Raw genomic sequence first — 18,331 nt, forward strand, 5'->3', positions numbered from 1 at the left:
AGTGAGTTCATGCCTGCTTCTGTTTTATCCCCTCTTTTGTGGATACTAAAAATGTATATAAAATGGGAATGATTTCCTGTAAGAAGATTATAGAAAAGAAATGCATTTTTTTGATACCTCTGTATTTGTTGACAGTGTTTAGACCTGAATAAGTTTGAGGCAGCCCCCACTGAAGGCCATCTGGTGAGGAAAGCACTGGAGCTTCTGAAGAATGGTACGTATTGGGCAAGTGTTGTCTTTGAAAACCTCCAGCCTGGTTCCAGCCGTCCCCCTCCTTATGTCAAATACAAAATTCGCATGGACATCGATGAGGCAGAGCGTAGCAACAAAGTGAAAGAGAGGTATGTGATACAGCTCAGCCTCTCTGTTTAATACATTAACATTTACTTAGTGAAAAACTGTAACTATTTTTATTTTTCAACACATTTCATTGCTAGAATTAATGGAATAATTTCACATTTTGGGGAAATAAGCTTATTCGCATTCTTGCTGAGAGTTAGATGAAAAGACTGAGATCAGGCTTGGGCTAAAAGATGATTAGCTTATCTTAGCGTAAGACTAGAGAAGAGGCTAGCCTGGCTCTGACTAAAGGTAAATGCTGGTAATTAACCTAACAAGATTTAAAGAGAGCTGTGTTAAATAGAGGTGCTGGTATTCGTGCAAAGATAATCTGATCACCTGCTGGCTTTAGTTTCATATTTAATGTACAGACATTCGAGCAGTATCAATCTTCACAACTCTTGGCAAGACAGCTGATAAGCAGATTTTCCAAAATGTCAAAGTATTCATTTAAGCCCAAAGATTGAAGAAGATGCTGGGTTTGATGTCCTTTCTGTTTACAAAAGAGTTTTTGTATTTTAAAGTTGAGTGTAAAAAAAATATGACCTCTTAAAAAAGTCATGATTCTCTGACAGTCTTCCTGACCATTCTGGTTGTAGTTTACTTGCCCTTTGCCAAGACAGATCATGGTGTGTCTGCTTTTAATAAGGTCATGGTCTCCTGGGGCCCGAGACAACTCCTTTAACGACCTGCGCTATATATGGGGAGGCTTCGCCTACCTGCAGGATATGATGGACCATGGAATTATACGAGTGCAAACGTCAAAGACCCAACCCCTTGGCGTATATGCCCAGCAAATGCCATACCCTTGCTTCGTGGATGACGTGTGAGTACAAAAGCTCTTATCTGTCAGACTTGTGATTAGTGAAAGAGAAAGGAGGTATTACAGCAATAAAATGCGGCTCACTCTTGGGAGTTGCCACTCACTGCCACCACAGAGTTGAGTTATGTTCTTATCAGTCACTCAGGCCCCCCAGATTTCCCTGTGGAAACGTCAATATCTATGTTGCTCCTATGCCGTCGCTGATCACAGCTTGAATGGAACTCCTCTAATGATGCCACTGTTAAAAGTCAATAATGAAAACATCCTTCAGGATACATTTAACCAGGAACTGAGGATCAGCAAATGAACAGAAATGAATGATGGTTGCTAGAAGAAAAGAGTGGGTCAAAACTATTGATTTTAGTCAAACCACAGGAAATGTTGAATAGTTAATGCATGCTGAATTATTTAACAAACCATCATGAGAACCGTACTTCCTTGTATTTCTGAGGCATTTCATTCTCAACAAAGTGAGCACAGCGTATCCCACGTCTGATGCAAAGATCGACAGCAGAACTCCATCTGTGTTGTGCATCCATTGATACTGGGCTCTATCATGTTAGACCATTCACCTGGGGACAGAGATGAGGTGGTATCAGTCTTAATCTTCCACAGCCAAGATTTCCTCAGAGTCTGGGAAATTACGCACATCCACACAACACTATGATCTCCATTAATAAAGGAAAAGCTCAGTGACGCCAACAAGAGAAAAGATAATTACCGGCGAGGTTTAAGTCCAACAACACAATACGCCCCTTTCAGTAGAGACAAAATATTGACACCCCGTGGGAAAATTCAGTTCCAGAGATTAGGGATCTAATTTAAAAATATTATGAACTTGGAATAGCATAGAATTTACAGTAAAGCAACCTTCAGAGGGTGTTTGGTTCAACATATGTAAAGAGGTTGAAGCAAGAAGAAGACTTTCTCTTGAAGATGCATTTGGGCTGCTAATATCTACAAGCATGGGGTTGTTGAAATACATGTTTTGAATAATAATGCCCTATTTGGTACCACATGTTTGTCTTGAAGACATAGAAAACCCATCAGTGCTATGAAAAGCATATTCAGTGTAGTGGATTTATTAATATGGTTTTCATCATCTGAGGGTTTTTTTGGTGGTTCTTTATGAAGTGTTTACTTCCTTCTGATTTATATTCTCATTGTGCCTTCAAGATTAAAAGCAGCCTCACCGCATTGCACTTTATTTTGTAGCTGCTTCAGTAAACCTGGTTTAAGACACATATTTCATATTTTAATTTTAACTGCCTAAGTGGGTGCACTTGGTTTGGCATGCCAGTGAATAGGACAGTTTCAGAAGTACTAATTGGAGGGAAGTTGAACTAAATATTTCGCCCAGTGGAGATATTCATCTGAGAGGAATTTTGGCATTTTGAATTAACTTAAGCGCAAAATCATCTCCTCCATACATTAGCGGCTAGAAACACTGCTGATGAAAGACTGACATCCCTACTATTAACTTTTTGTGCATTTTTTTTCTGTACCTTTCTTTAAAGAACAATAACAACCAATCTTGGCACCACATTCCTCCACATCCTAGTAATGCACAGCACTTTCAGAGGTTGCCTGTTTCATATTCAGCATGCCACTTCTGATAGTGGTTTTCAAATAAAAAGCACCAATTTCATTGCTGTGATAAAGATCTGAAATTAGACATTCATGGTACAGCTTATTTGCTAATGCCAGCCACATCGCCTCAGTTTCATCATCCTAAAACAAATGATTAATAATCACAGAAGATAAATGGGAGCCATAAAGCACCGCAATACCCTTAGTCCCTCCACCATTTACTCTTTTGCCTGCCTAGCCATTCGGGCATTTCTATAAATTATTAACACTTGAAAACTGCTATTTCATTTATAAATAATTGAGAGTGAAATCACACAAAGGAAGATGCGCTACAGCACAGAGACGAATGATGGGTGGTAATTATTTTCATCTTGAACCGCCAGCTAATAGGCAGGAAAGAACATTGTGCATTCAGATGAACATGTTTGCGGTCTGCTGTGTAACTGTTGCTCAGTTTAGAAAAAAGGTCAAATCGGACTTTAAGATGTCATTGAAAACCTTCAGAATTTAAATACTTTCAGACGTAGCATTCAGAATAGACAATATGTACTCCGACTGGGAAATAAGAGATGAATAATATACATGTATGTACAAACAATGGATAGACAATAAACATAATAAGTATCTATATGTATAAAACTACATGTGGTTGTACTAGCAGTATTACATGAAAAATATAATAGGTTTTAAAATAGATTAAGTTTATTCATTGTGGAAGTTGGAGATGAATTGTAGTCATTTAATTAATTGTTTTTACTATTTAGGTTTGAGTACATCATGTACAATTTACACAACAGAAAATATTTTGATTAACGCTCAGCAAACTGTTGTCATCTAAAACATTAGTTTCGCTAGAATAATAATTCTACTTCACTGATAAACTTCAGCTACCAAGGCTTATCTGCACTGACCCCAATACTGATCAACAGACCCCGCCTTTGAAATCATTTCCCTTTTGCGTTCCTCATTTCCTCCTCACCGCTGTTGGCTGTAACGCACCTGCAATCTGGACCACTTCAACCACAGCTGACCCTGTTGGCATTTCGAACATGAGATAACCAAACTGTATTTGCTCCCGCTGTCTTTGTATTCACATTATGTGCAGGCCCGAGATGACGCTGTGGGATAAAGCTTGACCCTTGCTGGTCCTTTATCAGCGGCCTCTGTGCCATCGCATACTCCTGAATCAGAGGCATCTCTTGTTTGGATCCCGAGGCTGTGCTCCCTATCAATAGGTCTTTCACATTCACATGGGCTTGATGTGAGATCTAAGGCTGCTTTCAGCAATGCATAACATAGGGCTGCAGTGGAGGTGAGGAATATTTAACTCAATGATATGGGAGGAATATGCAATTGTCCATCTACTGTAGCTAATTAGCCTAGGCATTGTTGCTACTGAGAGTGGCTGAAATAGTTGAGCACATTTGAGACATCTGAAGCTCATAGCAAGCAAAATAAGCTGTTGATATTTTGTTTCATGTTCATAGTGCTTGTGCTCTGGGCAAAAGCTGTATTAATAACACCAGAACATATTTGCTGTATGATTCTTTACATGTTGAAAGACTTCTTTGTAGCCACAGCCCCAGAAGGGCTTATAATGCACTGTAATTCCAGATCAACAAATATTATTTATCTGTGCTTACATAAGAGAACAGTGGAGAGCAAAGACATGAATAGTATAGGCTGTATATTTATTTTTTTGGATACAAGGATGACCAGATAATATATATTTTGTAAATGGTAAATGGTCAGAATGCAGGGCTTCAGTGAGTAGCCAAACAACATGTTGGTTAGTGCTGAAGCTAAGCGCACAATAACAGCTGTGCATATTAGTAAGGGCTGTGTAAGATTCAGGAGCAGACACGGCAGCACAGTTAGCAACAGGTACAGGGGGTTTTAGTGAACAAAAGGTGGGAATGGTGCTTTGAAATCCACTGTGAGGCTGGAGCTGAGTGCAGGCAGAGAGGCGAGAGGGGTTTAAGACAGGAGAGGTGATTGCAGAATCTGTTTCAGGTGAGTAGGAAGTCACAGGTGTCCTGATGAGGAGAGAGAGAACCAGGAGCACCACACCCACACACATAGGACAGACAGATGACAAAATAAAAACACAAGGGAGAGGGAAAATAGACAGAACACACTATGGCCCTGTTTCAGAAAGCAGGTTAAACCAACTCTGAGCTTAACCCTGAGCTCTGAGTTGGCTCCGAGTGTTCAGTTTCAGAAAAGCCTATCAGAATAAATTCAGTCAACTCTGAGTATGCTGAACCTGATGGAAGCGCATGCATGGGGATGAAAAAAAGCCATCGTCAATGGAGCTCCGATACTACTATTCACCATGGCAACAGGTAAATAAAGGCAGAGCCTCCATTTTAATCGGGTGGAGTTAGAAATATGAATGCGTCCCAATGCGGAGCATGATAGGCTATTTATTTTAAAACGCAGGAGTAGAGGAAGGATCAATATGTTAACAATATTAGGTAGGCTACATTTTATACAGCATTGCTCATTAATTATTTACCACACTGGGATTTCCTTAATGAATGATAAAGTAGTGGAATTCTCCTACAGCCCATTACATTCATTTTAAATAGGCTACAGGCCTATTTATTCAGCTGCATCCCAAAATGCCGGTGGTAACAGGCTAACTGAAGATGAAAACATTAACTGAACAGATTAGACATAGTTTAGGCTATAACCTACTCCTGGAACTGTGATTGTGAAGTCACAGTCCAACTCAGTAGGTTAGTCTATTAATGATTTTTTGCAGTGGAAAATTTGTCTCGGTCCAAACTGACTGTAAAGCTTTAGACGTCTGTTTTACATTAATACAGTCTTGCTCATTTCATATTTTATGAAATGCTGTATGAAGCTAGTAATGAAAAACTCACTTTTAAACTACGTTTATTTGTTTCAGCTGCACCACACTCATCCTCACTCAGAAATTTATAAATCGTATCCAGTTGATTCCTACGAATGTTCCAATCAGTGCGACTACAATATGAAAGATTGCTGTTCATTGATCAGTTTTGTACAGATTAATTTAAACAGTGATTAGGCCTACTGCTGTAATGTAGCTCAAGGTAAGTGTTTTTGTGCAACTGTTGCCAACCTGACAGCTGCCTTTATGTCCACAGAGTCACTGTGTTATAAAGAAGGACAGTGTAGCTTATAGATTTTATTCTGTGCTGTCCAAAGATAACTCTCTGTCCATACATCGATGACAGATTGATCATAAAAGCGGTTATGTTCAAGATCATGTTTAGGTAAAAAACAAAACGATCTATAGCCTATCTAACCGTGATATCGATGTTTCTAAAGACGTAGGCCTAATTGCGTTCCAATACGTGCTTTGATATCGACAGTATGAATGAGGAAATGTCAGACAGCCGCTTCAGGCTCCGCAGGAGGGGAGCAGTCAGAGAGAAACTCAACATTTGTTGAAGTAAACCTCCTCCCGAGGAGGTTAGGTTCACAGCGTAAGTTGCCGGGGTTACTGACCTAGAGTTTATCTGATCTCGGTCTCTGAAACCGAAAACCCAGAGTTTCCCTCATCTCGGGCTCAACTTACTCAGAGTTTTCACTAAACCCGTTTTCTGAAACAGGGCCTAGGACTGGGGAAGCAGCAAGCCAAATCATGAGAGTGCATTGATGAGTTTATTTATTTAATAGTTTAATCCTGTGTGGCATTTTGTAGCATCAGACAGATGCTCAATGGCAGGTGCTACAGTATTCATACTGTCCAAGCATACAAAGCTTTGGTGCATTTGGAAGTTAAAATCATTTTTCACAGTTTTTTATACAAGCAGAATGCCATTTCAGAATCACTGTCAATTAAATGAAGATATTCTCTGCTTTCCAATCACTGGATTCACATTTACAAACATTAGCTTTTGCTGAAAAGCAAATCCAGAAACTTTTATATATATTTGTTAGCGTTATATAGCATAATAACATGCATATATGTGTGTAAACCTATGCCTGCTGAAAGTATAAAGACAAAACTGTCTTGCTTGCTTTCATCTCTCACTGGTCTTGAACTCACAGTAACAATACATAATTGGATGCCTTCCTTATTATCAGTTTGATGTTAAATAATATATTGTAATGTAAGCAATAGTTCTTGGCGTTTACAAGTCTAAATTTTTTTCACATCCTGTAATTAATATTTATAGAATTATTCAGAAAGTATTCAGCAAGGACTAATGAAAGTAGTGCGTCACTATCAACGGTTAACAGTTTTTATACTTTTTCTCTGCTAAATGTACAAAGATATGCATTTTAAAACTATAAAATGATATTTAAACTTCAGCTGTTTCTCAATAATGAAATTAAACTTAAATTTTTAGATGTGATTTTGCTGTTACAAAAAAAAGAAAAAACACATGACATATGGGTCCTAAGTACTCTCTATGCCATAACCACATGCACATTTTTCCTGAAGCAATCATTTGTACCAGCAATGAGATAATCCGCATTGAATGAAGTCTGTTCCCTTCAATGACTTGCTCAGTTACAGCCAGCCAAGGAACTCAACGGTAAATTTGCTGAAAATGGAAAGGAAGCTATTTTTCTTTTCTTTTTTTTTGCATCGTACGCCAACCTCTGGGGAGGCTGTGCTCTACTATCTCTCGATTTACTGTGAAATCAGTCTTCCAGCTTCCCTAAATTTAGGTCAGGCTGCCAATGTAACTGGAGCCCTGTAACGCAGATCCGCCTGGAGTTCTGTTACTTAAGCACCTTTGATCGATCAACAAATGTATAATTCAAGAGCATCTGGTGGCAAGGTTGTCAGTGTCAGACACGGTGTGCATGACGGATCTCTCCCCCTCCTGTGCTAGAAGTCACAGAATGAGTTGAGCCACACAGACTGTCAGCTGTTACAGAGATGTTAGGGTAGAACAGGGAGCAGATAATACCAGAATAAGTATGCAACCTGGTGCATTTGCTACTTGAGACTGTTTACCTCCCTAGAAAAGGTGCTCAAGTGTATTATATTTCCAGGTTCATATGTAATCTTGTAACAGATTTTGATTTTAGTTGCTCTGGATCTGAACTTTTTAAAACTCTGTGTCAACCAATCTTCCCTCGCTGCTTTCAAGGCGTGTCGTTTGCAAGTGATCCATCCCATGAGGGTAGCGGAAGTGTCCCCGAAAACAACTCTTATCTGTCTCTCATTCAAGTTCTCATATAACTGATCTTCCTCTAAGGTCTCAGTGGAACTAACTTAATCTCTTTGTTGTGTTTGCAAGACAGTCCAAAACTTTCATCATCAGCTGATGTACTGACAAATCTGTTTATACTAAACAACATTTTGCATAGCTGAAACTTAAAATGAATCTACTCATCCCTTGATACAATGTCAAGTTACCCAGGAAAATGAAAGCGGCCGCAGTGAGGTGATAGAAAGCGGAAAGAGCTGTTTTTAAAAAGACAGTTATAGTAAAATAAGTTGTAGAAAAATAAGTATTAAAGCTGCAAGCAGTGATGATTGCCACAGCCGCGATGTCGTTACTCAAGGCCTGTAACAGCTCTGACTTTTCATGTCTTTTGGACACTGCAAGAAGTTAAATTTCACCCACTAATTATACTTAACAATCTTCACAATAAAGCATCATCAGAGTCTTTAAGGCTTTTCTGACCACTTCTAACTGGATCTGGTTATCCTGCTAGGAGGAGTACATCAAAGTATAAAACATCATATATTCACAAATAAGGAGAAAAAATCTGATTAAAAATCACCTCCTGAAAAATGCACCCATGCAGGGCTAACTAACAATTATGGAAAAAAAGATGTTCGTTTGAACTACAGAATTATAGGCAAATACATTTAATGAAAATGTTATGGAAGTGTACGTTGATCAACTGTGTATGTTAAATTGCTAAAGAAGGTCATAATTGTGACAATTACTGCATAGTCACTTTGTGCTTCATTTAGACGTGCTGAACGGTGCTTTGCTTGCATTATATCCCCAGTATTTATGGAATGCAAGTATAAGTGAAATCTATACTTTGTCAAAATATATTTGATCTCCCCCCTTCACTGTCTAATAAAGCAAATGAAGCACTTTGTTATATTGGGAGAGGGGAAGATATTGACATGGCATTTTGGTGGCATTATGAAGCCAGTTTAATATTGCCTTCTTGTGTTGTAACAGCATCAAATCATACATCATCTCTGGCATGAGTTGCAGGACTAAATGGCTTGATTGAGCTGATGCATCAAGTTTATGAAGGTTAGCTCAGTGTAAAAATAAAAAATGCCTCAATACCATTGAATCTGAGAATACAATTGTGTTGATTGTCCCTAACAATGATAACATTTTATTTTTCTGAAAAATAGTTTCCTTTTACTTACTACATGTTAAGACTACAATGGGTAACCTTTAGAAAAGAGTATGCATGTAAAAGTCTGATTATCTTTGTGTTAAATGCCACTAAGGCTACAACTAACAATTGTTTTTATTATCAATTTATCATGATTTCTCTCAAATGTCATAAAATAGTGAAAAATTAATTTTACATTTTCTCAAAGCCCAAGGTGATATCAGCATTTTTCCTGTTTTGTACAACCCACAATCTAAAGTCAGTTCAAATATCACATATGACAAAGAAAATTAGCAAATTCTCAAATTAATGTTGAATGATTGAACATTTTTGCTTACAAAATTACTTAAATTTAATAATCGGTTACCAAAATAATTGCAGTTTAATATTCTGTTTATGGGGTAATCCTCATCATCATTCCATCACTCCAGATATCACCAACTATCAGTGAACTTTTATCTACCAGGACCTGCAATGAATTTAGTGCCTTCTTCATTAACAAAATTCAACAAATTAGACAACCAATCAGTTCCTTCATATCAGATACAGGATATGTGTTGTCCCTGTGTCCACTTAAAAAAAGTGGACACAGTGGGGTCTCGACCTGACTGCAACTTCACACAGCCATTGCGTGATACAAAAGGAGGTCATACCAGATACTGACTGGTTTCCGGACCCCCCCCCAATACAGTGAAACTACACATTTTCGAGTGGCTTTTTTGACAGATTTGTGAACAGTATTTGAGAGAAATAGGCCTTTTGTGTACATAGAGAAAGTCTTAGATCTTTGAGTTCAGCTCATGACGAATGGGGGCAAAAACAAAAGTCTTGCGTTTATAATTTTGTTCAGAGTATGTTACCATAATTATGCAGGTGACACACAAATCTACATAACCATCTCTATAATCTCATGCAAGCTCTAAGTAAGTGCATTGAAACAAATCAATAAATAGATGTGCCAGAATGTTCTTGAATTAACCCCATAACACTGATGGTCGCGAATTTGCATCACACCACTTTCTTTCAGACTGCAGCTGAGAATACGTATGTCTTCCCCCAACTGCCGTTTGTGCATATTTGATATGTACCTAGAAACCTTTTGAAAGCAATGGTTTCTCGTTTATGCCTGTTGTTGCTAATTTGCATCATACCTACATTATACCTGAATTTATATCGATTCTATGTTCTATAGACAATTTAACAATCTCCACTTAATTTAGCATCAGCTTGAAAACAAATTTAAAAAACTCAACTTTTTTTTATATAATTGTAAACGAATACAGGCGTCAAGGGGGTTAAACTAATAAAACTAAAGTAATTGTTTTCGGGGCCAAGGACGAACGATTAAAAGTCAGCACTCTGGCAATGTTAAAAACCACAAACCAAGCCAGAAATCTTGGTGTGATCATGGACTTAGACCTGACTTTCAACCGCCACATTAAGACGATTACAAAGTTAGCCTACGATTCCCTGAACATTATATCAAGGATTAAAGGATTTAATCTCAGCAGGATCTGGAAAAAAATTGTCCATGCATGTATCTTCAGTCGACTCAACTACTACAGTATATGTGCAGTCCTGACATTTCTGATTGCTTTCTTCTACAACCAGCTTCGTCCAGAGTATTGGAGGCATCCTGCCCATGTTCCTGGTTCTTGCCTTCATGTACACTGTGTGCATGACCATCAAAGGCCTGGTGCTGGAGAAAGAACTGCGGCTCAAGGAAGTGTTGCGTGCTGTGGGCATTCAAAACATTGCCCTTTGGTCTGCAAGGTTCACAGAGAACATTGTTCTGCTCACAATACCCTGTGGTCTCATAAGTATCTTGGTCAAGGTCAGTAGAAACAAATCGCGCAGTGGAAAGTATCAAAACACAAAGCATCAACAAGTGAATATGAACTTAGCCAATGGCAATATTTCACATACAGGATGTAGAGCTGTTTTAAAAGTTAACATTTTAGAAATAACACTTTTTTTTTCCCCCCATCCATGACTATACTTTATGTGTTTTGGATATTTGTAACATCATTGACATAGCATAAACACATCATCTTCATGTATTGAATAAAAAAATAAAAGTAAAATGCAGAAACACAGAGAATAGGGTGAAGCTTGTCAAAGCTGCAGGACTGAGAAATTCAGCATCTGACCAAATGCATCCAACCAAATCATCTTATACTCTCACGGGGCATTCAGGTCAGAGAATTGTTCATGGTTTGTGTTTTGGCATTCTTGCTGTTGTTAATCCTAACCAGCTAATGAGCACATAATCAGCTCATTATTCATGATTCCTAATTGCATGAGCATGCGACCAAAACTGCAATTTAGTCAAATTAAAATCACACCAGTAGTATTTGACCTTTATTTCTTGTAATTGCATCACCTCTTCTTCTGTGCTTTAAGCAAAGAAGGCTTGAATGATTGGTGCTGTATTTCCATGATTGCAATGAAATGTATTATTTTTGGCCACTGGAACTGTGCACTATTTTACATTATCGAATTTGCAGGGTAATAGTGATCAGTGGGAGGAACGGTACTCCAGAGACCTCAAGTTCAGAGAGGAGACTAAAATCGCAGCAGTGAGATTTATTTATTTTTAATATACAGCGCTGTGATTTGTATGAAAAAGTAAAATAAATTAAATATTGGGTTATGTGAGACAAATATGAACAATTAAGATTAATATTTGCTTGTTTTGTTTTTTTTTGACACCAACTCTTCAGAAATAATATGAACTTGAGACTACTTGTCAAAGCCTTTTGTTTAGATTCACTGTATTTTTCACCAGCCATTGAACTCATGGATAACGTACACAGGTTTTGCACAGTATGAAAGAGCAATACTCAAGACAACCAAAGCCTATCTCAGCATCATCACACTCATGATGTATCATGCACTGCAAGTACAATCACCTAATGGGTCTAATATCATCAGTCACTGGAAAATCTTTAGAAAAAAATCCAAGTGGTGTTGGTGTTATTCCCAGAAAAGAGGCTAAAGAAAATGTGACCAGTGTAAGTTATGTGGAGCATGTGTATTATCATTTTTCTTAATTAGCAAATGTCTATGTACTGGAAATATATAATATAATACACTCTGACCCCTCTGTTAAATCATTGATTTGGTAGGGTATAATGGAGTTGCTTATCTGTTGGAAGGATCCTCTGCTTAAGGATTGATTAAAAAAGATGCACAAAGCAGTTATCACAAAAGGGAGACCCTTGGTGCTATTGGTGACATACGATGTAGCAGCATTATCATTGGTCTCCTTTAGATAGAGCACATCCTTCAACGACTCCTTATTTCGTAGGCATTGTTAATGAAATAAAAAAAGGATGGTTATTTTAGATCGGCCTAATCAATTTTTGCAGTTTAATTGGAAAACGCGGCTGGTAAATAAAAACTGATATTTGAACAGCTGGGTGAAATGTAATTTCCCATCAGCCTAATGTGTTTGCAAGCCATCAACAATTTGTAAACATTAATAACAATAAATTGAGTTAGTTGAGTGCCTTGGAGGTGGAACTGCAAGCACGATGTGTATTCAGATCACAGGCCCATTCTAAATGATAATTTCACAGCCATTTTCAGCACATTAATAATAATAGGAAATCAAATGGTAATTATCATAAGGCTGTATCTGGATTAGGTGTGACAACAACCAGTTTTTTCATCTGCACCTGAGTCCTCTGTCATTTTACACTTGTTTTCTCTTCCATTATGGAGGAGGTAATGAATGTATAATCCAGACTGATATATTTACACTGTTCCCACACTTGGCCACCATCTCAGTCCGGCTGAATCAAGTTGTTTGTTTGACAGGGTTTCCGTTATGAAAAGTAAAACTGATCAGTGATGATCAATACACGTTCCCTCTCCCAAACAGTGTGTCCTTGGCTTGACAACGTGAAACCACCTTCCAAATATTTTGCCATGTTTGCACTCGGTCATTAAAATTTGATTACTTTGTTGTGCACAACAACACAGAGGCCACCTTCACAGTCGGAAGACAGCTTCTGACGTCTCATCAATCACCCATGCACACAGGACAAAAAATTTAATAAAATGGGACAGAAATGGATGGTGTCGGAACATTAGCTTTACTTACTTTTACTTCCACTAAACTACATTCCAGGGGGCAATATTGTACTTGTTGCGCAACATATTTATTTGTCAGCTATAGTTACTAGTTTCAGGAATAAAGGATACATTGCTATATATTAAACTACCCCCTGTCATACAACAATTAAATGCTACTGACTTATACATATTAACTGGGTGATGTTGCTACTTTTGTTACCTTAGGTACACTTTTCTAATAATGTTTATGTACTTTAATTTAAGTACAGTCGTTTAAAGTTGACTTGTAATCGAGTAAATTTACATTGTATAATTACTACGTTCACGATTGTCTTTAAGTGCTTGTTATACCACTTGCACAGTGAGAATGTTTGACATGTCAGACAGTCTTTTTGCCATAGACTCATCCGCATTTACTTCTGGTACTAACAAGAAATCTGTATCTGAATATCTCCTCTGGAAAAGGAAAAAATGCAAGGAGTAAATGTATGCAGAGCGCATTTCAATCAGGATGCTTATGGATTGTAGTGTGTTAAGATCTCAGCCTGGTGTAAATGCAGCCGGTGTAACACCAAACTCTGTGACCTATCAGATTCTGTGACTAAACCCAAACGATGATGTTTTCCTACCCATAACCATGTAGTTTTGGTGCCTAAACCCAACCAAACTGCAACCGCTTCACATAGTCAACAAAGCCTCTGGTGCTTAACTTGCCATTTGCCACAGTGGATTTAATGACTGAAAGTTGTTGCTAATAGTGATGAACCCACAAATAATTATCACCCTCCCCTCAGCCCTACACAGCCTTTAAGCATCGTCCTGCTCATTATTTGGATATATGGCCCACAACTTTACTGTTTTGGTCCAGTCTTACTGTTCTTATCAGTTCCGTCTCCAGCAGTAGGCAGCAAGAGACCTCTTAAATCCCACTGTACGCTACCTCCTCAGCAGACAAAGTTAGCAACTAGCTAGGGAACACAGTGCAACATTTAGCAGCAAGTCTAAATGAATGAATGATTTATTAACTTATCATTTGGGGTTATTATGTCACATGGTGATAATGGAGAGATGCAACGAGAGGTCCCTGGACAGATTCAAAACGGATGTTGCGGCTCATGGTTGGTATGTTAAACATAAGCCTCGGGGTCTCCTTACCGCAAATGAATGGTGGAGTTGCTCCGTCTCCGTTAGAAACTGTTTGCTAACCTTTCTTTGACAAAGGAAAACTAAGTAGAGCCCATATAGCACCAGAGAGAGTGCATTGACCTGGGTTGTTTGTTAACAAGACTGCCTTATAATGCGGGCAGAATTGAGATAGTGGGAATGCTGATTTATATTGATATGAAGTCTGTGATCACATGTCATTATGCAGACACAGATTCCACGGCAATAACAGATGTCAGTGGGGTTGTTATCTTGTCTGATCTGGCTCGTCCGCCCTTCAGGTTCCTCCGGTCTCTGGCTCGCTCCCTCCCCTTATACATGACTTTAGCCTGGATCTACTCAGTGGCCATGATCGTTAAGGGTATCGTCGCAGAGAAAGAGGCGAGGCTTAAGGAGACCGTGAGGATCATGGGACTGAGAAGTTCCATCTATTGGCTGAGCTGGGCAGTGTCCAGTGTGCTGCCGCTGGCTGTCAGCGCTCTCCTCCTTACCCTAATCCTGAAGGTGATTTCAAAATGATTCAACAATGATTCAAGGAGGACCCGACACTACTTTTGGAGAGTTATGGCCATCAAGTCTCATGGCCTCATGAGACCTTTGTATGAAATAATGAAGATGTTAATTTGAAGAGAAACCTAAGCACTAAAATGAGATCATTTTACTTGACGCTAACACAGTTGTACTTGAGAGTTCATTTAGTCTGTGCAAATTTGGAAAAGTTTCTATAATTAACATTCATACAGCTCCATGTAACAATGTCCCCTATAAGGTTTTTAATCATAAGCATCCACTGCAATAGCACCATTATCCTAACAGTTTAAGTGCCTCTTTGAATTAGGCTCAGAGAAGACATCAGCATCATGGTGTAATGTGGGAGAATGGATGGATTCACGAGTAGCTCACTAAAATTAGAGAAGGGTCCTCCTTCAAGCTGGTAGAATAAAAGAGTGACATATTTAATGACTTTGAGATTATATAATAGAATTCAGTCAACCTGAAAAATTGAAAAATGTTCAGGTGCATATCAGAAATAGACACACCAGTTATGTTAACCCTTTCCAACTCTTTTACTCTGCCAGTAAAAATCAAACCCCTTAACCTATAATGATCACATTTTCTGAATCATTTTCTGTTCCCTGCAAGATAGCCTCTTCTACCAAACCCTGAACTTTTTTTGTCTTCTATTGACATCACCTTTCTGTGTTTCTCCTGTAATTCCTTTGTTTCTTTTGACACAGTATGGCAAAGTGCTGCAGTACAGCGACCCCTCAGTAATCTTTGTCTTCCTGCTGGTGTTCTGCCTGGCCACCATCACTCAGTGCTTCTTCATTAGCGTCTTCTTCTCTAAGGCCAACTTAGCAGCGGCGTGCGGCGGCCTCATCTACTTTGTCCTCTACCTGCCGCACATCCTTTGCTACGCCTGGAGGGACGTCATGGGTTTCCGGGCCAAGGTTGCAGTTGTAAGTCCATCTTTAGCTCTGACATGGTTTTTAATATCTCCTGCTGTTATCATACACGAAGGCTGACTGTATTTTTTCTTAATTTTTAGTTATATTCCTAGGTTCTATTTATTGCCATTATAATCAGACTTTGGAAATCACAGTCATTTGTTCCTTATCCTTTTTCCTTTTCCTTAGAAATCCAGTTCATTTCATAGCAACCAGCACGTGTTAATAATATCTGTGAGAGGTTTGCCTTTACCCTCCTTATAGAGAGGTGTGAAGCTTGGCTGCAAGATGAGTTTAGAGGTCATACAAAAGCATTTAGGAATTGCTTAAAATATTCATACTGTCACTATGCATTGGGTTCTGTTTGTTCTGACATATTTTGGCAAAAACCTGAAACATTTAGTTAAAACTGGACATACTCAAGTGACAAGAAACATGAAACATTTACATAAAAGAAGAGACTAGACAGACACAGTGAGGAAGTTGGGGATTTTCTTCTATCCTCTAAGGGATAAAGATAAATAGTATACTATTGCTCAACTTTCAGTGTAGCCTTTCTGTGTGACCTTTAAGGCGGTGCCGGTATCATTTGTCCTTAAGCTGTCCTTTTCTGCAGACAAAGACACACAAAATCTTGAATCTTCATTGCTGTGCGTGCGAGTGCATCTTCCCCGAATTTCAGTCAGGTCATGTTTTCTTGTTTGTCTACTTCAACAATGCGGTATCAGGTGCTGGGTGGTCAAGGTAAACAGTCTAATGTTACTTACTGATCCAATTTAAATAGTGCCAATCAATAACATCTTGCATTGACACCGTCTGCTTTAACCGTTCATCCTCCACCTCCAACATAGCAGCTGGAACTGCTGGTCTTTGAGTAAGTCATTTAAAATGATGTCATTCCTTTCATTTAGGAAACTTTTCAGTCCATTTCCTTTTACAGACTGTATGCAGGTTAGGTAGGCATTTTACATATAAAGCACTGCAAACCTTATTTAATCTCTACACAAAGTGCCATTGCCAGGGCCTCCCCTGGCGCTGAGATTTTTCTCCCCTGCTACAACTAGATGGATAGCCCTCTAGCTATCTAATTAGCATGAGCAATGTTCCTCTGACCAAACCACTATCCAGTTGATCCTCACACTTTATCAGAGATGTGTGTGTGTAGAGCTTTCTCGCTCTCCCAGCTCGGATGAAACTCTATCGTGCCAAAGCATACAAATTGTCCCCCACATTGTCCTTTATAATGAAGTCTTTAATCGGAACAGAATTTCAAAAGATCATCTGAATTTATATGTTTAACAGCTTTTGATTGCACCTGTGTGCCAAAGAAGAGCTACAGGCAGTGAATCAGAGGGCTACTGTAAAACAGGGTATAGCCACAGTCAAACTACCTATCAGCTGTGCTTTGACTATTTTCTCCGTCTTTTACCTCCAGTTTTTAATGAGTTAGAAACAAGAGAGAGACCTTTATAGAGAGAGAGAGAGAGAGATTCTTTATATGCTGGGAAACTATAAATACTTTCAATTAATCTTCCAGTCCTGGGATAATCCTGAGAAAAATGGTAATTCCTGCAAAATAGTTTAGAACTTCTCAGCTTTTCCTTTGCTGAAATCAATTAATTGATCTATGCTTTTATAACATCTGGCAGCTGACTTAAGCATATGGTTTGTGTTCAGTCATGCAACTCTTCTGACATTTTAATTTTCAGTATAATGATTCTTTTTATTAGATTAGTATTTTTTATATTTATTATTTTTGCATGTATTCTATAGCATGGCGTACAGAGGCAGACAGGAGACGAGAGGAGAGAGAAGGGGAATGGCACGCAACAAAGGTCCTTTTGTTTGGTCTATAAAATGTCAGAAAATTGTCAAAAATGCCCGTGCAATTTCCTAAAAGCCAAAACCCAAAGCTATTCAAGCTGCTTATCCTCAAATTTGAAAAGCTAAAACAAGGGAATCTTTTATATTCTTGTATAATTAAAAAAATATCAAAATAGTTAACAATTTTCCACCAATTGACTAACTGATTAATGGACTAATCATTGCAGCTCTATCCTCCCCTTTGTTTTCCAAGATCCAGTTCATTCTGAGAAATGTTTTTCACACAGGCATACTTTGTACTCTAACATTTTCTTGTCAGACTTAAGAAACTGACTATTACAGTTTTTAAAGGGAAGCACTTCAGACAGAAGCATGTGTCTCTGTTGTGATCTTGTCTGTCATTCCAGCTCTATTTGTCAGAAATGTCTTGGAAAATGACCTCTTGGAAAGAGCTGGAACCCTGGTTACTCTTCCTCTTAACAGTGCCCTTTGTCTGTAGCCAGCTGAATGGTGGCTACACATGTTCAGTAGAGGGGATTTGTTTTGTCGGCGTCCCAACTCGTGCCCTTTTCTCAAAAGCCAAAGGAGTGGTTCCTGTCGTTTTGTCAGCCGTTCATACAGAGGTCAAGGATGGGTGCCCACTAGCCCTGCTGTCACCCCTCATCTACTGATTCACTGTTGATTGCTTGGCTGTAGATGGGCAATGGAGGACAACACAGGAAGTTGCCAGCAGTGTTAG

At 38.6% G+C, this 18,331-nt stretch overlaps 1 protein-coding gene across 2 annotated transcripts in view; it reads left to right on the plus strand.

The window, feature by feature from the left end:
• LOC119911855 (phospholipid-transporting ATPase ABCA1-like) overlaps positions 1-18,331 on the plus strand; it is a 172,056-nt gene that overhangs the window by 49,384 nt on the left and 104,341 nt on the right. The window contains exons 13-16 of one of the 2 annotated variants that reach the window (XM_038730823.1): positions 136-341; positions 989-1,165; positions 10,688-10,910; positions 15,559-15,780. In XM_038730823.1, the coding sequence (XP_038586751.1) occupies positions 136-341; positions 989-1,165; positions 10,688-10,910; positions 15,559-15,780 (828 nt within the window). Of the gene's footprint in view, positions 1-135; positions 342-988; positions 1,166-10,687; positions 10,911-14,601; positions 14,825-15,558; positions 15,781-18,331 lie in introns of both variants that reach the window. The other variant, XM_038730824.1, reaches the window with a different exon arrangement.

This window comes from Micropterus salmoides, unplaced genomic scaffold (assembly GCF_014851395.1).
Source record: "Micropterus salmoides isolate LMB-PRFRI ecotype aquatic unplaced genomic scaffold, ASM1485139v1 Ms_hic_scaffold_2, whole genome shotgun sequence".
Taxonomy (NCBI): Eukaryota; Metazoa; Chordata; class Actinopteri; order Centrarchiformes; family Centrarchidae; genus Micropterus; species Micropterus salmoides.